This window comes from Leuresthes tenuis, unplaced genomic scaffold (genome assembly GCF_036924035.1).
Source record: "Leuresthes tenuis unplaced genomic scaffold, fLeuTen1.0.hap1 SCAF_15, whole genome shotgun sequence".
Lineage (NCBI taxonomy): Eukaryota > Metazoa > Chordata > Actinopteri > Atheriniformes > Atherinopsidae > Leuresthes > Leuresthes tenuis.
In genome coordinates this window covers 2,625,203-2,652,819 of record NW_027325369.1, presented here as the reverse complement: position 1 = coordinate 2,652,819, position 27,617 = coordinate 2,625,203, and the positions used below count along the sequence as shown (strand labels likewise).

At 41.2% G+C, this 27,617-nt stretch overlaps 1 protein-coding gene across 1 annotated transcript; it reads right to left on the bottom strand.

Moving 5' to 3' along the window:
- Positions 1-934: 934 nt before the first annotated feature.
- LOC140270686 (M1-specific T cell receptor beta chain-like) lies at positions 935-22,931 on the bottom strand. Its single transcript, XM_072365883.1, has 10 exons — positions 22,877-22,931; positions 21,991-22,293; positions 21,337-21,451; positions 11,277-11,281; positions 9,926-10,204; positions 4,554-4,610; positions 2,085-2,432; positions 1,969-1,995; positions 1,745-1,851; positions 935-1,574 (listed from the first exon to the last, which is right to left on the bottom strand). The coding sequence occupies exons 1-10, from the start codon at positions 22,929-22,931 to the stop codon at positions 1,548-1,550; spliced, it is 1,323 nt and encodes a 440-aa protein (XP_072221984.1). The 3' UTR covers positions 935-1,547.
- Between the last annotated feature and the right edge of the window lie 4,686 nt (positions 22,932-27,617).

The following is a 27,617-nucleotide window of genomic DNA, read 5'->3' as shown; positions in this document are numbered from 1 at the left end:
ACATGTTTTTCAAAGAAACTTATGGAACAAGAACAAGAGTTTTCCTCAATGTGAGTCGCACTGAGTGCTTGAAAATAGAACTAAGATATTGTGGGTCACTACAGAGGCAGTAATCAGGTTAACTGCTGGGCTTTGCTTCACATATAGTTGTTATAGTTTGTGCTTTTTGTTGTTTTCAACATGAAGGAGGAAAATACAATGAAACCCCAGTGTTTTTCTTTTTGAAGCCTTTAAAAGTGCTGCTGACCTTCTGATTTTTACATTTTGTTATGTTCAGTGCCTGTGCTTTCTTTGTTTTTGGTTGTTGTCTTTGCTCAGTGAAGGACGTTGGGTTTTACTTGTATTTGAAAAAGTGCCGTATAAATAAAGCTGAGTTGTGACGGTTGGCGGATGGATGGCGTTAATACGGGCAGCTGTGTTTAAACTGCAACAGAATTCATTTCATGTTTGTTCTCTGCATCAGCATGAAACATTTAGCAACAAATTCCTGCCCCAGATCTCAGTGAACAGCTGCTGTTTGTCATATAACTCAGACACATGTTCGATTTTTAGCTTCGGTTGACACAGAAACGGAAGTTTTTCCAACTGTTTGCTCAGAGATGTGCAGTGTGTGTGTGTGTGTGTGTGTGTGTGTGTGGGGGGGGGGGGGGGGGGGGTGCTGGTGCACACATGCAGGTGCATTCAGAGAGCCGGAGGTTGTGGTGAAGTGGAAGGTTTCACCTCCGTTGTTTCTCAGCACAGAGAACGAGCTGCAGGCTGCTCTGTGACCACATCCTGTCCTCTGCTGTCGCTCTCTGCTCCTCTGCAGGTTTCATGCCCCACTTAATCTTCCTCTTCAGCAACAGCTCTGACCTTCTTCTCCAAACACACGAGGACCCTAACCTTCTGTTGTTACGTTACAGTAATAGAAATGAACTTGTCTTTTCATACAAAGTTGAAAACTCAAGTTAACCTGCTTTAATTACATTAAAAACACATTTCAGGATCCAAAGCATGTGGGTAGAACATTACTCACAAGTAAGAAGAAGAAGAAGAAATTTTAATTTGTGTGAGTTTATTGGAAAGCCTGGCTAATGACTCACTTAAACCGACATGAAGAATTTTCCTGAGCTGAGACGTTTCAACATTGTGAAAACGAAACAGATTTCTCAGAATAACAGTCAGATAAGCCTGCAGCTAAAAATATCTGACTCTATCTCTGGAACAAGTGATGTTCAGTGTAGGATGATGGGCTGTTGATGCAAAAGTCAAAAGGAAAGAAACACGACTTGACTGAGAAGATTAACTTGCAGGTGTTTATTTAGAAGAAGCATTAATTGGAAATAGTTCAGCGAAAACACAGCCAATTAAGCAGGAAACAAAAGCTTTTATACTGTGAGAAGAATGTGCACATAGTTCCTCTATATTAGCAGGATTTGATCAACTCTCATATGAATGCAAAGTCACAGCAATACACAGACAGTGTGTTCTGTGTTCTACAGATTTTATTTACACACAACAGAATAATCCATCTCCTGCTGATTGTAGATCCAGGCCTCAGTTCAGTTTCACTTCTTCTGTTTTCCTGCTGAACTCTGCAACACAAAGACCAGACATATTGTCCTTTCAGTCATCAGATTTCATTCATTCACATATTTAAATCCTTCCATCCCAAAGCAGGTTTTATATAGAAGACAGTGAATGCTAAAATAACAAGGGTGTAAGTTGGATAACTGATGTAAGCTGCAGTTGATGTTTAACACACCTGAAGCTTCCACACCAAAAAGCTAACAAAGGCTCCGTAGATGCAGCTCTTCACGATAAAAACACCGTAGGAGAGTTTGGCGCTCTGTGTGATCCTCAGATATTTCTCTGCAGGGAGGTCAAAGAGGAAACATTCAGTTAGTGGAGACTGGTGACCAGAGCAGCAAAGTTCACTGCAGTTTAAACTGTTAACATCACATTCAGTGGACAAAGTAAAACATTTACCTCTTGACATGCCTCCACCTGAAACATCTGATGAAGAATAAAACCAATTTAGTCAATGAGAGATATTTTCTCATGGCATCAAGCTTCAGATTAGGTAATACCTGCAGGTATCATACCTGTTTCACCATTAATTGATTCAGCATGGTCAGTGCTTGTTGTTCCATCGAAGAATTTGACGTTGCAGGTGAATTTATTGTCAGGTTTAAACCACTCATCAGCAGGGACCCTCAGCCTGCTGGTGATTCTGTAGAACTGTCCTTCTCGCACGGCAGCGCTGTCCGTCGCCACACCTTCAGGTTTTCCAACTCCATTGATTGTCCAGGACACTTTGACATGGTCTGGGTAGAAACCAGTCGCCACACAGACCAGGGTCTTCTTCCTTTTCCTGTCTTTTTTGTTTCTGCACTCTTTTTGTGAAGGTGGAAGAACTTTCACTGTTGGTGGAGTGGGATCACGTCCTGATTCTGAAAAGTCAGAGGAAAGAATTCATTCAGATTTCAGTCAAAGCTGCATTGTTAAAAGCCTGAAACCCACAAAGCAGTTTTCCTGCTGGAGACAAGAAGACAATGTGCTCCTAACACTTCTGTAGGTTAGAATCAGTGAACATCAGTTGTTTTCATCACATAAAAGTGTATTTTAGTTAACTACTGTAATGATCTCACCCAGAACTGTTAGCTTGGTTCCTTCTCCAAAAGCAGCAGGATAACTGCCAGAGCACACTGCTGACTCACATGGAAAAACTGACCACTACCTTATATTTAATCTTGCTGCCAGAATATTTTCAGTCCTATCAAACAATCACAATTTATCAGACGTTTATTCTGTGTAACTTTCTATTTAGTAAGTGAAATAATACTATTTTGCAAATGACTCACTGCTGTATCTTGTGAGCACTTTTAGTGTTTGTTGCACATTTTGAAGCCTTTAAGTTAACGGATTAAGTAACACAACAGTTGAACAGGTATAACAAAGTCTGGGGCCTGACCCAAATGTTGCCTTTTTCCACTGAACTGAGGGATTTACATGTCTGTACAGACTTTGACACTTTTTACAACTTTTATAGGTATCTTTTTTTTTTCACAGGTTTTTAACATTTTCTTCCAGAGTTCTGACAACATAACAGCATAACAATCACAAAAAGTACACCAAAATATTATTTACTCAACAATAATTTAGCAGATTTAGGTTGCAGAAAGAGCTTCAGAAACACAAGATTTGATCATTTCTTACCCAGTACAGTCAGTTTGGTGCCTCTGCCAAAGTAAGCAGGCTCGTAGTTGTTCACACTGATAAACAGCTGCATAAAAAACAGCTGAAGTTTCAGCGCTGAGAGCTGCAGACTGTCTTTGTGCTCTTTTACAGACACTAAAGACCTTTTTCCCAACATAATCTTGTTCAAAATCCATCAGTTTACAGCCATTTTAAAGAGTGATTTAAGTTCAGTTTAGCTCAGAATAAGCGATTTTCCCTTATTTCTGTCAGTGCTTTACATTAGTAGATACTGAAAATCTTTACTTTCTTACCTAAAACTGTGAGTTTAGTCCCAGCTCCAAAGTGAGCTTCTGACTGTGTATTCACAGTGTTTCACAGAGCTGATAAGAACTGACTGAGACTAATAATCTGGGCGTAGAGCCAGATGTTTTATAGCTGCAGCACTTTAACTGAAGAAGGCTCATTTTTACTGGCACAAATAAACATGTGCATTTTGATACATGCACTTCGCTGACTGCCGTCGTATCAAATGTCTATTGATTATGTTCCAAGTGTTACTGATAGTTCTGACTCACAGATAACCAAAGAGTGGAGCTGAGCTCAGTTTGTTTGCTGGAAGTTTTCTTACCTAAAACAGTGAGTTTAGTTCCAGCTCCAAAGTAAGCCTCGCTGTAGGAGCACAGAGACTCTGAACTGCAACAAAAACTCTTCCTGCTGCCTGTCTTTATCTGTTATACTTTGTAACTCCTCCAACATTATCACTCTTTGACATGTGAAGACTTTGACTTTCTAAACATCAGTATTTTGGGGAATTTGATGTTTTTGACTCATCAAATCATTTCTATATAACATTTAATAAACTTCAAAGTGTTTTCTTACCTAAAACAGTGAGTTTAGTTCCAGCTCCAAAGTAAGCCTCGCTGTAGGAGCACAGAGACTCTGAACTGCAACAAAAACTCTTCCTGCTGCCTGTCTTTATCTGTTATACTTTGTAACTCCTCCAACATTATCACTCTTTGACTTGTGAACACTTTGACTTTCTAAACATCAGTATTTGGGGGAATTTGATGTTTTTGACTCATCAAATCATTTCTATATAACATTTAATAAACTTCAAAGTGTTTTCTTACCTAAAACAGTGAGTTTAGTTCCAGCTCCAAAGTAAGCCTCCCTGTTGGAGCACAGAGACTCTGAACTGCAACAAAAACTCTTCCTGCTGCCTCTCTGACACTTTCTATTTAAACCAGCTTTTTCACCATTTTGCATCTCACGAGTTTAACTTGACCTACTTCAGAAGTTGTGGTGTATTCAAAGTTTTATAAGCATTGAATTATTCCTCCAGAACATTTAATAAACTTCAAAGTGTTTCTTACCTAAAACAGTTAACTTTGTTCCTCCACCAAAGTAAGCCTCTGAAGCACCAGAGTCACAGTGCACATGACCAGTGCTGAAAACAGCTTGTCAGCTGATTTGACTTTACTTCTTTGCTTTCTAGTTTTACAATAAACAACTTTCACCTGAATTAAAAATAATCCACCAGCTGCTGATCTACATTCATTTTTTACAAGCTGTTTATGGCGCACACAACATCTCTCTCAATAAGAAACCTGCTTGGTTTTGACATATTCTCTTTGTCTTGTTATTTGTATGATAAGAAATTTGGACGTTTTACTCACCCAGAACAGTCAGTTTAGTTCCCTGACCGAAATAAGCTTCGTACTGACACAGCGTTTATGCTTCAGAACAAAAAGCACTGAACTGAAACTCCAGTGAGCTGAAGAACTCTGAGTTTGTTAATGTCCCTTCCAGTAAAACATTCTACCACTTAACTTTTTACAGACTTAATGCACAACGTGTATCTTACCTAAAACAGTTAATTTTGTTCCTGCACCGAAGAAAGCTTCATAACCACCAGAGTCACAGTGCACATGATCAGTGCTTAAAACATCCCAAGATGCTGCTTTTACTTTGCGCCTTTGCATTTTTATCCTTTTTTTTTTTTTATCCATTTTTTTTTAAACATTGAAAACCTTTTTTTCTTCATTTTACTTGTCTTTAAATCACAAACCAGTGTTTGATTCTTTATAGTCTCCTTTATATTAACTTTTTTCCCATTAAAATGTCACTGTAACTTATTTATTACATGTGAGTTCATGAGAAGACATTCAGAAGTCTTACTTACCCAGAACAGTCAGTTTTGTTCCCTGTCCAAAATAAGCTTCATAGGTGGCAAAGAGCTGCAGCTTAATATAAAAAAGCCCTGAGCTGGACTTAAAATGTAAATACCAATGGATGTGATGTCTCTTTATGCATTGACGCAGTTTAAGATCATGTTTCATTAGTTTTGTTTGAATCATCCTTCACTCACCTAAAACAGTCAGTTTGGTTCCTTTTCCAAAGTAAGCTTCGTTTGCATTGTCACAGTGCAGCAATACTCAGCAAGAATCTCTTTCTCTCCCTGATTTATCTCTGAAAAGTCTTTACTGATGCTTCTGTCTATACTTAGGCTTAAACCAATGTGTAATCCACCAAAACACAGTATTAAAGGGAAATATTTACCTAAAACAGTCAGTTTGGTTCCTTGGCCAAAGTAAGCAGGATCAGTGTATGTCACAGTGCTCTGAGTTCAGCTCAATAATGCAGATTCTTTTAACACAACAGCTTTTTCCTTCACTTTAATCCCAACTTTTCCACCATTTTAAGTCTAATACAGTGAGCAGAACTTGTAAGAGCTCCAACTTACCCAAAACAGTGAGTTTTCTTCCTTTTCCAAAGTAAGCTTCTGCTCCAGTGTCACTCTGAAAGTCTCTTCAACCAAAAAGTCCCAAAACTGTCCAGAATCATCCTGTTCAGACACACTCTGGTAATCCAGAGGATAAAGAGGGTTTAAACATACAGGCTGAACTTCATCATGTCAACATTTGTTTTGTCTTTGTCAAGATGAGCAAAGCAAACTTCCAAATGTTCCACATATGAACAGCAAGACCTTAAAAAACTTCCTTTTGATCAAATATCTACATACAAAGTGACTAATCAATGGCCACCTGTTCCAGCATCCTACACACCTTCAGATGGATGATTTTTCTGCTCTGTTGAGCCTCCTAAGTTGCATGTAGCCGTCTACACAATGGAAGTTAATGGAAGGAGGTTTTTGTACGGCGGCTCTATGGGATTGTATCACCGTGGCTCCCTGTCCCCACGGTGAAAAAGCATCATACAAAAACCTTGTGTCTCTTTCGCTCTCTCCTCTCTGCCTCCCCCACCCAGCTTCTCCTTATCTCAGCCTCCATCTGTGTGTGTGTGAGAGCAGCTGTGCAGGTCGGGCTGACTGATGTCTGAGGCGCTCCAACCTGACTGCTGCTATTTCTGTGACAGCTAAGAAAAGAGGAGAGAACAGAGGGAAGGAAAAGGGAAGCTGCTTTTTGTTGGTGTTTGTTTATAGCTGCTCAGAGGAAGTGACATCTCTGCTGGTCACAGCTCTTCATCCAATCAGTTGTCAGGGTCTGACAATCGCTGACACATGTGACAGATTTTTAAAACTGCTCTTAAATTTATTTACATTATAAAGTTATAGGTGACTTTATCTGTGATAATATGATCTTATATTTTGCATCATAAAGTGACCATTGATTAAAGCTTTCATATATATATAGAGTACAATATGCTATTATACAATAGTATACTATACATATTGAATATATATATTGAAATGAAGGATAATATGCTTCATTTCTCACTGACCTGAAGTAGGATGGTAAAAAAGAAAAAACAGGGTGATGTTTTTTGTATTATGAGGAGAAAACACAGATAAAGTTACCTCACTTGTGTACTTAAGTGTTTGAATAAATACAGTTTGTCACATCTCATGACACCAGATTATATGAGACATCGTTGTATTTATTAACTTAACTTAAATCTCTTACATCGCAAAGTTCATCAGAATGATTAATGATGTCTGACTTCTGAATGCTTATTTCAGGATACATTTCATTGTGTATTTTATCACTTTATTATCAGTGATAGCAACATAAACATGTTAATATTTGGTAAAATGTGAGTTGCTTTGCAATCAGCCATCTTGTCTTCGAGTCGTTTCAGTGTCCAACAGTGGTTAGATGGAGCTGAGAGAAGGTTTTTAGATCAAGTATTCTAATGAGCATGTTCTTGTGAAACACGCATACCAACAAAGTGAATTTTTTTATAGAATCCACATCTTACCAGTCTGTGTGCTGTGCTATCGCTCTGTGCATTTAAGGTTTTATCTAAGTGATCATTCAACAATGAAGTGGTAACATCAGCGTGTTTAAACACATAAACTATGTTTATGAGGAAGCTGTACCTTACTTGTATTAATTCTTAATGATTGGTGCGATGATTGATTTTGAAGCACAAAATCATTTGTTTTTACTTTGAATGTAATCCCACATGAAGCCAGTAGAGGTCAGTCTGTGATAGACTCTTAAACTCGATCCTCATCGAACAGAATTATGGCAAAATCAAATAGTAAAGAATGAAGGTGTATATGATGAGAAGCTGTCCGGGACAAAAATTTGAGTGTGACAGATACTCTCCACCCTGCAGACACCTGCTGTCTTATCTGAACAGATCAGCTTTGTGGTGTTGTGGAAGCACGACTATGAACACGCAGTTCTTGTACCTGATGTATATGTGCAAATAAATGTTAGTGATTTGTTCTAAATGTGATGTGTGTCAGTAAATCCTATTTCTGCTTCCCTTCTCCTCTTCCTGGTTTTGTCTGAGGTTGTGTTTTAGTTGGTGAGGCTTCCTGACCCTCTGCGCCCTACTGGAGGCATAGAAATATGTCCAGCTTCAGCAGGATGTATCTGCAGAGTGGAACTGCACTGTGTGATGGGACATGGTGTGCATGGATTTTATTAGAAGGAGCTTCAGTAATCCACACATCTTTACCAATGAAATATGCTAGGAGCAAATTCTAGCTTTTGAGTCTGTCCCAGAACGTGTTCAGATGCTGGTCATCATCTCATTGACATTTGCAAGGTTACAGCCTGGTCTCCTTTACTGAAAACTGCGAGTGGATTTGAACAAAAATGGATAAATCTGGATAGCAAGAAAGACAGTTAAAACAAACTTAATGAGGAACACACTGCTCTGTTTTTATTCAAACTGAATATGAATGTTCTTACCGTGGAAGATTAAAACTACAAACCAAACCGTGGTCTTCGTGTTCCTGATTTGTGATTGTCCTTTATTTTACTGCACATCTTCTTTCACTTTTGAAGTCTCTCTAAGTTCCGTACCAGTGATAGTGAATATTGATGATGGATCTACAAAATCTCAGGCTCGAACAGACTCCTAGTCCCTCATGAAAGTGTAAGTCAATACGTTTTCCTATAAGTTGTTATGGTGTTTGATGCATTCACTCATTCTGATTACTATGCTGGTGGACTTCCTCAGATAGCTCATTTAATAGATCTTCATTGTGAGCTGAGTTTGTCCAGTCTGCTTTCAAGTATCTCTCTCCATCTTGACCTTTTTGTCCAAATATGGTCAGTTGAAGATCAAAAGATCAATTTTTACCAACAGTATTCAGAACGTAATCAGCCCAGGGCTCTGAACCTTTCAGCCTTTGCATTTCCAATGAGGTGGAAGGTGGGTAAAGCAAAGTAAGTGAGCTCAAGTGTGTCGATCTTCTTCGACAGTACTCTCTGGAGTGTTGGCACAGCCGGTGGATCAAAACTGCTGACACAAATCAATCAACAAGGAACCCCCCACTGTACCTCCTCCTAATGCACACATGCCAAACAGAAGCTGTTGTCACTGAATCAGCTGAGTAGTGACAGAAGCTTTGGTTTGAGTGGCGTATTCTGTGATGCTGGTTTGATGTGTCTAAGCACACACGAAGCAGGCCTTCAGTGGCAAATTAACTTTGATCCCCGTTCCACCTCCACACTGTCACAAATGATGCAATGGAATCAAGGTGCGTCAGTCCCTGCTTGAAAAGGTATTTGTGAAAGAAAACCTCCCTACCAGAACAGTTTTTTGGTACATTTTTCTCCCGGATGTTAGTGTTTCGAGTTCCTGCAGTTTAGATGGATACAAAGCGAATATCTCCATTCATAACTGCATAATTCAAACTTGGATTTTGTTGTTAATGCACATTCAACTAATTCTTGAACCTGTCGCAGCTAAGTATTACAGCGTGTTTCACATTCATGTTTGAGGAGGAGTCATGTTTTGAATCAAACACTATTAGGCTGGCCTGTTAGCTTTAACAGAACATATTTGACTTTGACTATTTGACAATGATGATATGATTTTATAGATATTTAAACTCCATGATTTGGCAAAGCGAGACAGATGGAGAAAGCCTGTGTGACTATATGGAGCAGCAGACTTTAAGCATTTAAAAATTTAAACTATGAGCATTTAAGGAATCACAAGGACAACTCACTGCACTATATAAGTTGGTAAGTTTTTGACATGAACTGTCGAACAAGAACTGATGACAGTCATGTATCTGTTCTGTCTCAACCCGAGCTGCTTGCTCATATCAAAGTGTACAGGACGAAGTCTCATGGTATCTTCTTTTTGCTTACTTAAGAAAAGAATCGTCCATAAATGTACTCACAAACAGGGTAAAAGTCCTTTTTTCAGCAACAACCCGCATTCTGATGTCTAAAAAGCCACAGCTCCTTCATGCCTGTGAGCGATATATAGAGTCCTGTTATTTGTATGAGGGCCTGGTCTGGCTGCATCACTGTGACTGTAGCACAGTAGTAGGTGCTGCTGTCGTTCACAAACAGCTCAGTGATTTGAAGAGAAAAGCTGTTTTTGGTTGCCTCGATAGACGAGTGGAAGCGACCCACAGTTTTCTCGTGTTCTTTGATGAGAAACTCTACTTGAGCTCCGTGGTGGTTTTGTCGGTACCAGAGCATGGTGTAGCTGCTCATGTCAAACCCTTCACCCATTCTGCACTCCAACGTCACCGTGGCTCCTGGGGGAGACGTTTGATCTCCAGACTGAAGGACTACAACAGGGAGAGCTGCAGCACATGGAGGTCAATGTTTCAATGTGTCTCATCTCAACACAAACAAATGCAAAGTTACTCAGATATGAAATATTTGATGGGATCTCAACCGTCCAAGTCCTGCTTAGCCATTATGTTCATTATGAGTTAATACTCAGCACCCACCTGAGTGTGTAAAAAGTGCCAGATAAATGACTGCGACCAACATGTTAGTGATGAGCTGTCTTCAGCTGAATGATGCATCTGATACAAATATCACTCTGTTCAGCAGAGGGAAAGCACCGGGTCACATGATCACATGATGTGACAGGAAGTGACATCAGAAACAAATACTCACAACTAACACTTACACACCGGTGTACTGGCATTGAAAGGAACAGATTAAATACTCAAAATTCAGTTGATTAGTTTTATTTTTCCTGGGAGGAAAAACATCTGGAATAAGATCATAAAACACTCATTTATAAGAAACAATAGACCATCAGAAGTATCTTACTGCATACATATAATACAAAGGTCTTGTGCCACCTCTCATTTCTTTATATATTGCAGGGAAAACCAGTAATAGATGCAGTGATTTACCGAAACATGTGCAAGCATAAATGGAAACACAGTATATAACGCAAATACAGAGTTTGTACTATTCTAATGAGCTTGAAAGTCAATATTTCGTCTGAGGATCTTTATTCTTAGCCTGAAGCCTCTTAGAAAAACCTTCTCGTATTTTCAGTAATTACATTTCAGGAATAGTTCTTCAGGCTTAATGAAGGACATTCCAACGCTCTTCTTTGGATGTTGACTGCTTCCTGTTAGAATAGAATAGAATAGAATAGAATAGCCTTTTATTGTCACTGTACTGTGGAGGTACAACGAAATTGAGGCTGCTCCCGCAGAGCCATCCTTCAGCACAAATTATTCAAAACAAGGCAAAAAACAACATAAAGGACATTATAAACATAAAAGCATTTGGATAAAAAATATAAAAGAGAAAAAGGAGGTAAGAGTCAGGTTAAATCATGACTGCAGTTAATGCGGACCTCAGTTTCACCATCTGGGGAGCAGATTGCTGAAATGTCACAGCGCTCACCTGACCTGTGGAGACAGCAGATTTTAAAACATCAGAAGAGTGAACACTCATTTTTGGACTGTTCACGTCAGTGACAGTTTCAGTGATTATGAAGAGGCTCTGTCATCTTATGATGAACCCAGATGAAGAGAAAACCAAAGCTCTGCACAGCATTCTCAGGCACTGATGTAGGAAAGAGTTGCTCTGTGAATAGGATTTATGGTGAGAAGATGGGATGTTGGTTTGATACATCACCACGTCCTCATGATAAAAGCTGCGTACAGTGGGCTGTGTCTCCACCTATTGGTTGAATTTGTTTAAACCTGACTCAGCTGTACTGTGCTTTATATTCTAATTATAATCACCAAATTGTGCAATCCCAGGTAAAACAGTCATTACGGTCTGCTCCACAAGGTCTCTCCTATTAAACACAAACACGTTAGATTTGACTTTCTCTCATCCTTTATCACACACGGATCCACTTACAAGCATGGAGATAATGCCTGTTACCATTAAGTCTGTGAGCTCATTCACATCATAAAAGATGAATAAATTCATGAACAGCAGCACAATGTTATCAGTCTGCAATGTTGGATTTCTCAATGCGAGTGCCTGCTCATGACCCAGGACAGTTACTAAAACTACCCATCAGATTTCACGCTTGTGCACATGAGCTCAAACAATCTGTGGCTCACTTGATTTGTTGACTGGCTGAAAATTACATGACAAATACCTGAAGATTTTAAATTTTTCAGTCTTATGGCTGCTTTTTAAACCCCCTGCTGTCCTGATACTTGTTTAATCTTGAATAAAAAATTGCACACAGGGTATCCATTGATAAGTAAGGCTGTAAATGACCAGTTTTCAACAACAGAGGCTGATTCAGAGGATTACACAAAGTTCACTTAAAGAATAGTGCAATAAACCTAAAAGAAGGCTTCCCTCAAAATGATATATGTTCATTAATATGTATCAGAAATATTAATATAGACCATAATATGTCAAATAACCATTGGGATTATAACACAGCTGACTTTTAGTTGTTTATTTAAATTTTGTTTTGTGACCTGGTAACGAGTAGCCTTTCAGCTTATCTCGCTGGTCAGAATTTCTCCCAGATTCTCCCAACTGAGAGTACTCTGACAGCTTTTAACTGCAGGGAGGAAGCAGACCGCTCATTAGTACTTCAAATAAATCCCACATATGTTTTTAAATGAGCCACACTCTCTTTGCATGTGTGAGCTGCTTCCCTTTAAAACAAAAACTGAACACAAAGCCAGTTCTTCTGATAAGTATCCTACAGTCCCCTTTTGCTACAGACCACCTGTCTGTCATCAGCTAGTTTCTGCCTTATAAAGCCTGAAAAGCATCTGGACTCAAGTCACGCAGAATCTCACAGTCCATGCAGGAACTGTGAATTTGAAAATATCTTTCCAGCTCAGAGGATCAATAGTGAACTTTCTCGAGCGGTATCAGTGATGATAGGATTGTATGTGTAGAGGTTGGGCTGCCTGCAGTGTTTGGATCCCTCAGCAGCTCAGATGGAGACTGAAACACTTCTTTCCCTACTGAGGTAAACTCCTGCAAACAGGCAAAGAAACTGAATAAATTAGAACAGTAAAAGTATTGTTCGTGGTGGATAAATTAAAAGGTAAAACAGAAAAAGGTGTAAATAGTCCACCTCAGTTCTTCCATCTTTACGTATCAGTAAAAAGCTTCAGGGCTGCACGGTGGTGTGGTGGTTAGCACCATCGTCCCCACAGCAGAGGGTTCCAGGTTGAACTCCCACCTGGGGCCTTTCCATGTGGAGTCTGCTTGTTCTCCCCGTGTATGCATGAGTTCTCTCGGGTACTCTGGCTTCCTCCCACCGTCCAAAAACATGCATGTTAGGTTTACTGGTGTCTCTGAAATTGTCCCTAGGAGTGAGTGTGAGCATGCATGGTTGTTTCTCTGTGTGGCCTGTGATGGACTGGCAACCTGTCCAAGGTGTACCCCGCCTCTTGACCCATGACCGCTGGGATAGGCTCCAGGCCCCCCGCGACCTGACCGACGGATTAAGCGGGTCTAGAAAATGGATGGGTCTGTGCTTTATTGTAATTTCTCTACAAATGAAAATTAAAAAAATAAATATGGACTCAGGAATATACTCAGGAATATGACATATATGGACTGGAAGGGATGATCAAATATTTTCATTTGTGTTAAACAAGCAGTAAAACCACAAAATGTAGCGACTGCCGCATGTCTGCAGTGGGGTGATGGTGGTGGAGGGTTGCTCTTTAACCTACATTCAGAGACAAGATAAGAAGAGGCCATAGGAGGAGGTTTTTGTTCAGAACTGATGGATGCTTGATGCAGTGTGCCTCCCTGGCAGCACAAAAGTATGTTCCCGTGTGTTCGAGCGGATTTGGATCTACGATGGTTAGTAAACCATTTCTCTCATCTCCTCTCAAATCTCCAGTTAGTTTGAATTGTTTTCTGAATGACTGTTCCACACTGTCATTGCTGAACTGTCCATATCCATATCCAATGAGTTTCAGAGCCTTGTCTCCAGGTGTTTGCAGGTACCACAGCATCACTCTGTGGTTCTTCAGTCTGTGTTTGCAGTAAAGCTCAATGTTACCATCTGGCTTTCTGAGCACATCTGAGGGAAACTGTTGGACCTGAAGCTGCAGAGAAAAACCTGCAAGACAACAGACAAAACTCAGCTTTGGTTTTACATTCAAACAAAACAGAAACATTTATCTATTTTACCTGTGAGGAGACAGAAAATCAGAAATGGAATCATCTTTAGTCTTCGTCTGACGCAGATGAGATTCTAATGAGGATGAAGTCTCGTCTGCACATGAAACAGCCAGCAGAGGAAAAAGGAAATTATGTGGATGTCACATGACTGTGGAAGAAGCTGGCAGAAGGTAGCTTCATGACTTTATCTCACTTCACAGTGAATAAGTTCTTTACAACAAAGAAATCTTTCAGAGTTTCATGTCAGGAGGAAAACATTCCACCAGGAACATCACTGTCAACATAAATTTGTGCGTAATGACCGAGTTAAATAAAGGTTACAAGAATTAACCCTCTAAGACCCAGATATAGAAAAAAAATTGACCTCTCAGATATTGTTTTAGGAGGCCTCTGATGTAGAAATTAAGGAGTTTTCAGAATTTTTACATTTTAGTTTTAGTTTTTAGGGAAATGTTATAAATTTGCAATGTTGGGCATAGTAGGGAGCAGAACTGTCTGGAGGCACCTGCAGGCATTTCTCCCTGAATAAATTCAGCCATCGTCTGAGTTTCCAGAGTTTGTCCTTCTTTTCCATCTCTGACAGAGTGACTGTGTCCCATTCGCACCTGTCCCATTCGCACCTGTCCCATTCACACCTGTCCCATTCACACCTGTTGCATTCACACCTGTCCCATTCACACCTGTCCCATTCGCACCTGTCCCATTCACACCTGTTGCTTTCACACCTGTCCCATTCACACCTGTTGCATTCACACCTGTCCCATTCACACCTGTCCCATTCACACCTGTCCCATTCACACCTGTTGCATTCACACCTGTCCCATTCACACCTGTCCCATTCGCACCTGTCCCATTCACACCTGTTGCTTTCACACCTGTCCCATTCACACCTGTCCCATTCGCTCCTGTCCCATTCGCTCCTGTCCCATTCGCACCTGTCCCATTCACACCTGTTGCTTTCACACCTGTCCCATTCACACCTGTCCCATTCGCACCTGTCCCATTCGCACCTGTCCCATTTGCACCTGTCCCATTCCCACCTGTCCCATTCGCACCTGTCCCATTCGCACCTGTCCCATTCACACCTGTCCCATTCACACCTGTTGCATTCACACCTGTCCCATTCCCACCTGTCCCATTCACACCTTCTGCATTCACACCTGTCCCATTCACACCTGTCCCATTCCCACCTGTCCCATTCGCACCTGTCCCATTCACACCTGTCCCATTCGCACCTGTCCCATTCCCACCTGTCCCATTCACACCTGTCCCATTCCCACCTGTCCCATTCGCACCTGTCCCATTCGCACCTGTCCCATTCGCACCTGTCCCATTTGCACCTGTCCCATTCCCACCTGTCCCATTCGCACCTGTCCCATTCGCACCTGTCCCATTCGCACCTGTCCCATTCACACCTGTCCCATTCCCACCTGTCCCATTCGCACCTGTCCCATTCGCACCTGTCCCATTCACACCTGTCCCATTCACACCTGTTGCATTCACACCTGTCCCATTCACACCTGTCCCATTCACACCTTCTGCATTCACACCTGTCCCATTCACACCTGTCCCATTCGCACCTGTCCCATTCGCACCTGTCCCATTCGCACCTGTCCCATTCACACCTGTCCCATTCGCACCTGTCCCATTCCCACCTGTCCCATTCACACCTGTCCCATTCCCACCTGTCCCATTCGCACCTGTCCCATTCGCACCTGTCCCATTCGCACCTGTCCCATTCCCACCTGTCCCATTCACACCTGTCCCATTCACACCTGTCGCATTCACACCTGTCCCATTCACACCTGTCGCATTCACACCTGTTACCATTCACACCTTTCCCATTCACACCTGTCCCTTTCGCACCTGTCCCTTTCGCACCTGTCCCATTCACACCTGTCCCATTCACACCTGTCCCATTCGCACCTGTCCCATTCACACCTGTCCCATTCGCACCTGTCCCATTCCCACCTGTCCCATTCACACCTGTCCCATTCCCACCTGTCCCATTCACACCTGTTGCATTCACACCTGTTACCATTCACACCTTTCCCATTCACACCTGTCCCATTCGCACCTGTCCCTTTCGCACCTGTCCCATTCACACCTGTCCCATTCACACCTGTCCCATTCGCTCCTGTCCCATTCGCACCTGTCCCATTCGCACCTGTCCCATTCACACCTGTCCCATTCGCACCTGTTGCATTCACACCTGTCCCATTCACACCTGTCCCATTCACACCTTCTGCATTCACACCTGTCCCATTCACACCTGTCCCATTCGCACCTGTCCCATTCGCACCTGTCCCATTCGCACCTGTCCCATTCACACCTGTCCCATTCGCACCTGTCCCATTCCCACCTGTCCCATTCACACCTGTCCCATTCGCACCTGTCCCATTCGCACCTGTCCCATTCGCACCTGTCCCATTCGCACCTGTCCCATTCACACCTGTCCCATTCGCACCTTTTGCATTCACACCTGTCCCATTCACACCTGTCCCATTCACACCTTCTGCATTCACACCTGTCCCATTCGCACCTGTCCCATTCGCACCTGTCCCATTCGCACCTGTCCCATTCGCACCTGTCCCATTCGCACCTGTCCCATTCACACCTGTCCCATTCCCACCTGTCCCATTCACACCTGTCCCATTCGCACCTGTCCCATTCGCACCTGTCCCATTCGCACCTGTCCCATTCCCACCTGTCCCATTCACACCTGTCCCATTCGCACCTGTCCCATTCACACCTGTCCCATTCGCACCTGTCCCATTCCCACCTGTCCCATTCCCACCTGTCCCATTCACACCTGTTGCATTCACACCTGTTACCATTCACACCTTTCCCATTCCCACCTGTCCCATTCGCACCTGTCCCTTTCGCACCTGTCCCATTCGCACCTGTCCCATTCGCACCTGTCCCATTCCCACCTGTCCCATTCCCACCTGTCCCATTCCCACCTGTCCCATTCACATCTGTCGCATTCACACCTGTCCCATTCACACCTGTCCCATTCGCACCTGTCCCATTCGCACCTGTCCCATTCGCACCTGTCCCTTTCGCACCTGTCCCATTCACACCTGTCCCATTCCCACCTGTCCCATTCACACCTGTCCCATTCGCACCTGTCCCATTCGCACCTGTCCCATTCGCACCTGTCCCATTCCCACCTGTCGCTTTCACACCTGTCCCATTCGCACCTGTCCCATTCGCACCTGTCCCATTCGCACCTGTCCCATTCCCACCTGTCGCTTTCACACCTGTCCCATTCGCACCTGTCCCATTCGCACCTGTCCCATTCGCACCTGTCCCATTCCCACCTGTCCCATTCACACCTGTCGCATTCACACCTGTCCCATTCGCACCTGTCCCATTCGCACCTGTCGCATTCGCACCTGTCCCATTCGCACCTGTCCCATTCGCACCTGTCCCATTCGCACCTGTCCCATTCGCACCTGTCCCATTCGCACCTGTCCCATTCGCACCTGTCCCATTCGCACCTGTCGCATTCGCACCTGTCCCATTCGCACCTGTCCCATTCGCACCTGTCGCATTCGCACCTGTCCCATTCGCACCTGTCGCATTCGCACCTGTCCCATTCGCACCTGTCCCATTCGCACCTGTCCCATTCGCACCTGTTGCATTCGTACCTGTCCCTGAACAATGCAACAGGCCTGTTTTTCTATCTCCTATTGCTACTAACTGCTGCTTGGGCAACACAGAAAAAGATCTCAGGATCATTTAGAAGTTAAAAAACAAAGAAAAAAACTATAAAGATACAGAGAGTTTCAAATGCTGCTATAGATGCTGGAGTTTCACACATCCCATACAATTTATTCATGTGTTTAATTATGGTCGAAGCTAAACTAAATAAAAAATTTAACAGAAAAGGACATCTAGCGCTTAATTCAATTCAATTCAATTCAATTCAATTCAATTCAATTCAATTTTATTTATATAGCACCAGATTACAACAATTGTCATCTCAAGGCACTTAAGTAATATAGTCCAATTCAAGCCAATTGGAATTCAATTCATTGTAATCATAATCCAATTAATTCATATAGAGCCAATTCAAAAAATAATAATATCCTAGCTAAGGAAACCAACAGATTGCAGTGAAACTTGTCTTCAGTCCAATCTCCCGTCCTGAGCGTGCCTGTGGCGACTGTGGAAAGGAACGACTCCCTTTTAACAGGAAGAAACCTCTGGCAGAACCAGAACCAGGAAGAAACCTCTGGCAGAACCAGAACCAGGAAGAAACCTCTGGCAGAACCAGAACCAGGAAGAAATCTCTGGCAGAACCAGACTCAGGAAGTGTGGCCATCCGCCTCGACCAGCTGGGGTTTGAGAAGACAGAAAAGAGGGAAAAGAGGGGGAAAAACACCATAACACCATTCAAAGGATACCTGTTGGAACAGGGAAACACAAGTTAATAACCACAATAATGTCACATGTACATAATATCATTTGAGAAATTAAACAGGGGGAAAAAGAGAGCAAAGTGAGGAAAGGTGTGACAGATGAGGTCCCCCAGCAGTCTAAGCCTATAGCAGCTTAACTATGGGATGTTTCAGGATTACCTGAGCCATCCCTAACTATAAGCTTTATCAAAAAGGAAAGATTTAAGCCTAATCTTAAAAGTGGAAAGGGTGTCTGCTTCCCGGACATTTACTGGCAGCTTATTCCACAAGAGAGGGGCCTGATAACTGAAGGCTCTACCTCCCATTCTACTTTTAGGAACTCTGGGAACCACAAGTAAACCTGCAGTCTGAGAGCAAAGTGCTCTGTTAGGAAAATATCTTACAATGAGATCTTTAAGATATGATGGAGCTCGGTCATTAAGAATTTTATATGTGAGGAGAAGAATCTTAAATTCTATTCTGAATCTAACAGGTAGCCAATGAAGAGAAGCTAAAACTGGAGAAACATGATCTCTCCTGTTAGTTCTCATCAGAACTCTGGCTGCAGCATTTTGGATTGGCTGGAGGCTTTTCAGAGAATATGTGGGACAGCCCAATAATAAGGAATTACAGTAGTCCAATCTTGAAGTAACAAATGCATGAACTAGTTTCTCTGCATCACCCTGAGACAGGATGTTCCTGATTTTAGCAATATTACGAAGGTGAAAGAAGGCAGTCCTAGAAACCAGTTTTATATGTGCATTTCAGGCCTTTTTTTTAATTGTTAAAAGTGATGTTTTAAATTTGCAACCGTGGGTCTTACAGGGAAAATTCACCCACATAGTTTTATAAGGGTGTTCTGCATCCATAGTTGTCCATCCATAGATGTTCTGCATCCATAGTGAATTCACTATGCGTGCATAGTTTTCCTGTTTCCTTATTGTTTTTAATCATTTTGATTTAATTTGAATTATTTTACTTCTCTTTATATTCTTTTATGCATTTTTGATGCTTCTTCCACTCCTGGCTGCAATGCTTTTATTTCATGTAAAGCACTTTGAATAGTTTTCTACATGAAATGCGCTATACAAATAAACTTGACTTATTATTCTGTATGTTTTTTGCTGTTTAACTACTTCCGCATACTGCAAATTAAACCATTTTTGTACAAAATGTTCAGCTCTCTCTGGACATGGCTCTATCTGTTTCTAGCTTTTATAGTTTTTAAAATAGAGGTTTTTTATTTCTGAGTTTACAATGCATTCCAATGAGATGGAATGTTCATGTGTAGAGTGAAGGCTCCAACTGACAGAGTGGAAGAATACAGAAAGATTCTGCAGAAGAAAAAGTTTTTGCCATGTCACGGTTTCCAAACTCTTTAAGCCACAGAAATCATTTTAGCATTAAAATGTAGGACAATTTGTCCTTATCACAACGGGTTGGTTTGCTGTGGTGGAAGTTTGAGGACCCAGATGCAGATATAATTAAAACAAAACTTGATTTATTTAAAAAAAACAAAGCGCAGCTGAGCCGGAATACAATAAATCTAAACTGTGGAGAAACAAGCTAAACTTGACTATGGCTGTGAAAATACATGTGCCATCTGTCTTCATCAACCTTCATCAACCTTCTAGCTGTCTTCATCAAGCTCCAGGTCCTTTAAAAAATGCCTTTCAGGCCTTTTGAAACTACAGCAACTAACTTTTCAAGCTAAATTTTCACTATTTTCAGCTTTTTAGCATGATCAGATAACAGCTTTGTCTAGTTCCATATTTTATTTAAACCCACTGATGTGCAGTTTTTGTAAAGTTCAGACAGGATTTTTATAATTTTGCTTTTCGTGTGAGCTTGTTGTGCAGCTTTGATTATAAGAGAGACTTTGCTGTGTTCCCACTCAAATCTCCAGAGATGTTAAAATCCTCTTTATATAGCCCTTCCACAGGATATAGACTACATATAAAATTATATACAGAGGTGTGCTGATGTTAGTCAAGACACTGAGAGTCAAATGTCAAAATGACAATCAAAAAAAGGCTCAACTTAGATGAGTGAGGTTTAAAGAGGAAAAGGAAGTAATGTAGAAACACCATCACCGTGCAGCTGAAAATTGAGTTTTTTGGGAGGAGTTTTCTCTTTGAGTAACCGCTCATGTTTTGTATTTATGTCCGTTGTGACACTGCATTAATAGAAAACTCTCATAAAATGTGCATTTATGAGTTTTATTACACATATTGTATATATTATGTATTATTAAGCCTTTCTGCAAACAATGTAACAGATAGGAAGGTGTCACTGACTGAAAAATCGACACAAATTGAGGTTATTCATACTGCATGGCCTCCATGTAAAATACTGCCTGAGGAGGTTTAACTGCATTTATGACATGCTGTGCTGAAGATCAGCCTTTGCAGCTCCTGGTGCCAGAAAAGAGAATATGGTCAGTTTCTAAAGGCTCAACGGGTCTGCTATTATTGTTGATTTAGAGGGAGAGGAGGAGTTGACTTCATTTTGGGTTTGCTGCCTGGTTATATAAAGAGTAATGCTTGTTGAATTAAATACATATTAGGAATAAAGTGGGAAAATCAGGTGGAAACAATGTTATTCAAGTTAAGTCTGAAAGTGCATCAAACTAACCACAACAGCAGCTGCTCGGGAGCGTGTCTGAAAACCACTGATGATAGAATTATAGTTCAGTTTTTGTAACGTTCAGAGGGGATTTCTGTTAGCGTGCTTTGCTAGCTGCACAGTAGTAAACCGCACTGTGCTTTTGTTCTGGAGCTTCGATTGTAAGAAAGCCAGTTTTCACTGTATTGACGCTCAGATCTCCAGAGATATTAAAATTCTTTTCATATGGGTCTTCCATTTTTGGCTCTTTATAGTACAAATGTCCGATGAGTTTCATAGATGTGTCTTCAGGTGGTCGCTGGTACCAGAGCATCACCCTGTAGTCAGTTTTGTCATAGCTGCAAAGAATCTGCATTTTGTCACCAGGATTTTGGATGAGCTCAGAGGGAGACTGATGAACCTCAAGACCCAGACTAACACCTGGATATATCGAAATATAAAGAAAATGTAATTAAATTGTAACGGATTGTAAACACAAATAAACTGCATCTACATTTAAGAAGACAAAATGCCCATAAGGTCAGTAGTTTAAACACTGAAAGTTTAATGACTGTGTGTTTGAACAATGACCTAAAGTATATATAATCCTAATCTGTTATCTGCCTGCAGGTTTTGTGAGCAAATCAGAGGGAGACTGATGCACTTCATAAGCCTAAAAGCAAAAAAGAAAAGTCAATCATTCATGCAGATGTTTGGCAGAGATAACGATGTCAAGCTGACTTCCTGTCTGAATGAACACAGACCGCAGAGTAACTCTGATTGCTTCAGACTCTTCGTCAGTGTCCTCGTATCAAATCTCCACCAGCGCGTCACATTTCATAGAGCTGCATTTTAAGAAGTTAAGCTTGAGCATTTCTTGAGCTTTAGTGCCCTCTACTGGACAGATGTAAAAGAGCAGATGTGGCTGCTAATTTACACCCAGTTTTGTCTGCAGCCAGTTTTTGTTAAGCTCTTCCCACTCTTCACATCACTGTGATTTCCAACAGCACAGAAATACACACCGCTGTCATCAGACTGCAGGTCTTTTACAGTAAGAGCCCCGCTCTGGGCGTTGTCTTTGATGGCTGAATATTTGCTTTGAGAGCTCCCTCCATAGTCTGGCTGCCCTCCTAAAGCTGTGAACACGATGACTCCTGGACGCTGCCTGTACCAGTACATCTGGGTGTGAGAAATGTCTTTGTTGTGGCTGCAGTTCATAGCTGCAGATTTGGACTCATAACTCCAGCTGACTGTGGGGTCCTGTGTTACATCCTGGCAGTGAACTGTGTGGAGAGAGCACAACATCAAAAAATATGAGCTTTCATTTTGAGAAAAAGTAAATAAATTACAGTGAAGAGATGTTTGTCATGTTTCACCATGTCCAGATTATCAGTGTTTTTGAGAAGTAACTTAGTTTGACATTAAAGCTGAATGCAAAACTACATTTATCTCAGTCGTAAATGAAAAAGATAGGAAGATAATTTGTTACATGGACCTGATGCAGGTTCATCTTGACATTATTTTGACAGATTTCTATATATTTCATTATGAAATAAAACAGTGAGGTTGAATGCCGTGTTAATTCTCAGAAGGCTCCTCCTCTTTGAAAGGAAAAGAAAATCTGGTGATTAGAATGAGCTGATCATGATACAAAGGCCTACAAGCTGTAACACTCAGAGATCAAACAATGAGGAGATTTTTGTACTGAAGAGCAGAGATATTTAACCTGCAGCACAGAAGTAAACTGCGCTGCTGTTTGGGTCGAGTGTTTCAGCTCTCAGTGTGCAGGTCTGGCCTTTATCTGCACCTTCACATCCACCGCGGTGTCTCGTGGGGACTGATTAATCTGTCAGGAAAAGAGGAAACTTTTCCAGGTGGGCGGCCTCAAAGCGCTTCCTCCTTCTCTAAACATGGAAAACATGCCTCAGTACATAAATACTGCCACTTCATGAGAGGAATCCAACAACACAGACCTTCTAACACAGTTAGAAATAAAGCATTCCACTACATTCAGTCACTGACGTCATTCGTCTGATCATTTATTCAAGGGTTGTTAGTTTAGATCTTACAACAGTAATTTTTTTAAACTGTTGTCAGAACAACTGTTGTGAGTTTGATAACCACATCTTAATGATGTAGCACGTGGAATGTCATGTTGGACAGAAATGTGAAACACTTTCCTTCAATTCAGGTGTAAAAACTGTAAAATTGCTAAACGTCCAAGCCTTGAAAATTGTAACATGACGTGAAACTGTCACACATGCTCAAAAAAGCAGTGAAATTTACATGTAGACATCTGTGTTTTTATCCATGGCAGCTGCACATAATCTAAATTTAACGGCTTCTTTCAGGTGTGTTTTTGGCAGTTGTTGATATGTAAAGAACATTAATGGTTCTGAAGGACTGATCTAATCAGCGTTTATCAGCTGAATGTTCCCTTTTTCGGTGTGTTAGTAATACCATGACTTTTGGATTTCATGTTCTGGATTTTTTTGTTTGTTTTAATATTCATTCAGTTATTTTTGCTCTCTTTCCCTCCCTATTTGTTCCTGTTTTTGTGCTCTTCTGCTTGATCAGTGTGTGTCCTGAGTGCTGTTTGTGGATGTACTTTGATAACCTGCCCTGCCGTGTCTTTGGTTTGTTGGTTTTTCTCTCAGATAAATCCGATCTCTCAGCTGATATTGGCCTTTTCTCCAGGGTTGCAGTACATTTCAGCTGGAGTCTGGAGGACTTCATCGCTGAGAGAAGAACCTGTTGAAAAGAATCTCTTTTTAAAGAAATGAAACTACATAGAAACACTTTGAGACAGAGACAGACATAGGATTGCAAATGAAAAGAGAGACCTATGAAATATTGTGGGGGATAAATAATGTGACCTTTGATTGAAATAAACAGTTCTCTGCAGCCCAATTTTCAGCAAAATAACTATAAACACAACATCTGGAAGAGCAAATAAAACAACATTACCTGAAACTAGCATGACGTTAAAAGTCATGCAGAAGAAAACGAGTTTAGTGAATAATTTCAGCATCAGGACATTTGATGCCCCGTGTCTATGACAGCATAAACTGCGATGCTGAATGTTCTCTGAATCTGAAGAGAGCTCAGACAAACAAATCCCTCTTTTGGGTGAGTTGAGTAATTGTGCTTCCGCCCCTTCCGAATATTGAACCAATCAGCCAGCACTCCACTCCTCCTTCTGTGTTTAGCTGTGACTGTTGGTCTGAGTGTAGCAGCTTTGTTATCTTACGAGATAAAGAGGAGGAAGGACCATGAATATTTAATGCTTTAAAGTCCTCCGGAGGCAGAATTCACAGAGATGAACTTAAAGTGTAGATGATGATGGGTTTTTGCTTTAATTTCTGTCATTTAGTCAAAGAGTTCTTCTGTCTCAGTGATAGAAATCTAAATGCTGTGAGAAACAGTGAGAATGATGCATTGTGGTATTGTTTGTATGTTTGCTTGGCAATGAACAAATTGAGCTGATGATGTCACATGCAGTCCTGGCAAGCAACAGAGGTGAACTCTCTCTGTAGACAGCTTGGCTGGAAAGTCATAGCAAACAGTTTCACATCTGGGGTAAAGATACGGCCCTTGATAGTAAAATATCCAGAATAATACCTTCGGTTGTTAAAAAGCTCTGGACTTATTTGGGCTTTGTTAAGGTCAATCAGCTTCTTCCACATGCAAAAACTTTCCCACTGGCACAGTAACTCATCACAATAGATGTTAAGAAGTATGAGCAGAAATCTTTCCTGCAACACACTTTTTAAACCAGCATGAAAATAGTTTTATAAAAACAGTGTTTTCATAGAAAAGAGCTCATGAAAACTCTCAAGAAGGTAAGAAGGGAAAGATATGACCAGAGCAATAAGTAACACACCTTTTCTATTTGTAACACACACATGCATCTAATGAACCTGTCTATTTACATATTTAATTACACAAAGTTCAAATATTGTGTATTCAAACTATTTGACAACATTTAAGTCAAAAACTATTCTCAGCTGCAAAATTTATGCAAAAATGTTATTAATTATGATGAAATTAGACAAAACTTTATTTTTGACAAGACGTTTATATTTGAACGCTGCTTTGCTCAACATAATACAACTTATGTTAAAATATCTTATCTTTATAAGACAAAGGACCAACATTGGTTAGAATGATTGTTGCAGGTGTGAGGGGGCTGTGAGCTGTAGTGATGCCATTGTTTGAAGAGGAGGATCAGTCATATGTGGTACTTTGCAGCACAGAAGTACACTGCTCTGCTGTTCAAGTTGAGTCTCTCTCTTTATCTGCACTTCCCTCCATCTTCCCATCCGGTCCAGTTTACTGAATAAGGATAACCATCTTTATAGTACAAATATCCCAGGAAGAGCAGCTGTTTCTCTGACTGCTTGTACCAAAGGATTTGGTTATAGTTTGGAATGCTGTGTGAGCAGTAGATCTGGGCTGTTCCTCTTGATGTGCTGTAGATGTAGCCGGAGTCCGGTAGACTTGCTCACTGAAGGAAGAACCTGGTGGCCAAACAAAGCCAGAAATATGATTTGGTGTACAGTAACAGGCCATTGAATAAAAAACACGATAGAATGCAGTTACAGGTGAAATAGCAGAACTGTATAAAACTGTCTGAACACACAATAACTTCATGAACTCCTGCTGATTAAAAACGATATAGAAGCACACTGAAAATATTCATGACATTACCTGAAGCAGGAAACGTGAAACCCAAACAACAGTTTGTGTGTTATAGAAGAAAAATGATCATAATGTTGAGGTTTGCATGTCCATAACTGTATATGGTATGATTGTGTCCTCTTCTCTGTCTGAGGAAAAGATTAAATACAGAAGAAAGTAGAATTAGAAAAAGTGTTTGGTAGAAAGAGTTAACACAGCTGTGGGAGGATGTCAGCTGTGATACAGAGATAAAAAGATGGCGATGAGGAGGATTTTGTACTGAGGAGCAGTGATATGAAGCACTGTGGTAGCGAGCAGCACAGAAGTAAACTGCACTGCTGCTCATATTCAGTCCTTCAATTGTTAAAGTGCAGTTTTGACCTGTTTTTGCACTTCCTTCCATCTTCACCTTCACTCCAGCTTCAGGATTACTGTTGTCCATGTACATGTATCCCAGGAGCTGTAGCTGTCTGTTTTCTGATCTCTTGTACCAGAGGATTTGGTTGTAGCTGGGAATACTGTGAGAGCAGCTGAATTTGGCTGCTTCTCCTGGATTTGCCAGAATATGAAATGGAGTCTGGTGGACTTGATCACTGAGAGAGGATCCTGTGGAGGAAGAGCAATACGGAATGTATTTCAATGGGAATTAAGTCATTCCTGTAATACGATAAAATGCAGGGAAAACAGCAGCAAAATTACTATTGTTTTGAATTATTTGTCATAAAAATTCTGATATTATTACCTGAAACCAGAGCAGTGTTGAAAATAAGTAATAATAGTATGGCATTCATGCTGTTCTGGTTGTTGTTTGGTCTGGTCATAAGTTTACTGTTGCTATGAGAAATCTTCTCAGAGTCTCAGCAGCTGAACTGATCTTTCCTTTGAGTAAAGCCTCTTGTCAGCAAAACGAACGTGTGCTCTGTGAGTGGGCGGAGTCACATTAGGTACAAAACTTATCATATTTGTGCTGTAAGCTACTACTTCTCCTTATCAAAGAACAGAATACAGGTGCAAGGAGCTGGGAGTCGTAGGAGATGTTGAACAATGATGAGGACGTTTTTGTACTGAGGAGCAGAGATATGAAGCACTGTGGTAACTAGCAGCACAGAAGTAAACTGCACTGCTGCTCAAACTCAGTCCTTTAACTGTTAAAGTGCATGTCTGGTCTTTGTTTGCACTTCCATTCAGCGTCACATTCAGTCCGCTCCCTGGAAGTCTGCTGTCTCCTGTCATGTGTCCCAGAAGCTGCATCTGATTGTTCTTTGTCTGTTTGTACCAGAGGATACGATTATAGCTTTGAATACTGTGTGAACAGCTGAATTCAACTGTTTCTCCTGGATTTTTGAAGGTGTGGGTTGGAACCTGGGTAATTTGGTCACTTAGAGAGGAACCTGTGGAAAAGACAAGAAAAACAGGCCACAATATATTAATGATGAGTCTTCATAAGTGAGAGAGCCAGGTTTAACTCTGGATTTAACTGGAAACTGTTCTGTCTTTAAGGATTGTGCAAGATAAATGCTTTTCTTCAAAAAGGCTGTAGAAGTCTAAAAATACTTTCCATTAATTTACCTGAAACCAGTATGAGATGCAAGGACATGATGCAGACAGTGAGGACCATCATTCTGTGTTCACGTCAGTTTGTTTCTACTTCTGTATCAATGAATGCTTCTGCAGAAAACCAAGGTGGGTGGTGTTACTGTGCCGCCCCCGCCCCTAGTCTTCTCAACATTACAACTGTCAGCTGAAACAAGTGTCATGAGGGTTGGTGAAACAGTTGTTCTGTGTGATGTGTAGTAGCACTGCACATCTTTGAGTCACTGTAAGAGCTTAAAGACATGCTGTCAGCTCATCAGAAGGAGCACTGACCTACAATATTAATGGTAACAAATAAAGAAGAGGGGATTTAACCTCACAAGATCAAACATGA

What these genes read in the sequence shown, in the direction of transcription:
- LOC140270686 (XM_072365883.1), bottom strand. Translation starts at nt 22,931, where the DNA reads ATGTTTTCCATGTTTAGAGAAGGAGGAAGCGCTTTGAGGCCGCCCACC. An exon ending in CACCTACTACTGTGCTACAG is followed by an intron (nt 4,611 to 9,925) that starts TCACAGTGATGC and finishes GTCATGTGCACT; the next exon opens with GTGACTCTGGTGCTTCAGAG. An exon ending in ATCAATTAATGGTGAAACAG is followed by an intron (nt 1,996 to 2,084) that starts GTATGATACCTG and finishes ATTCTTCATCAG; the next exon opens with ATGTTTCAGGTGGAGGCATG.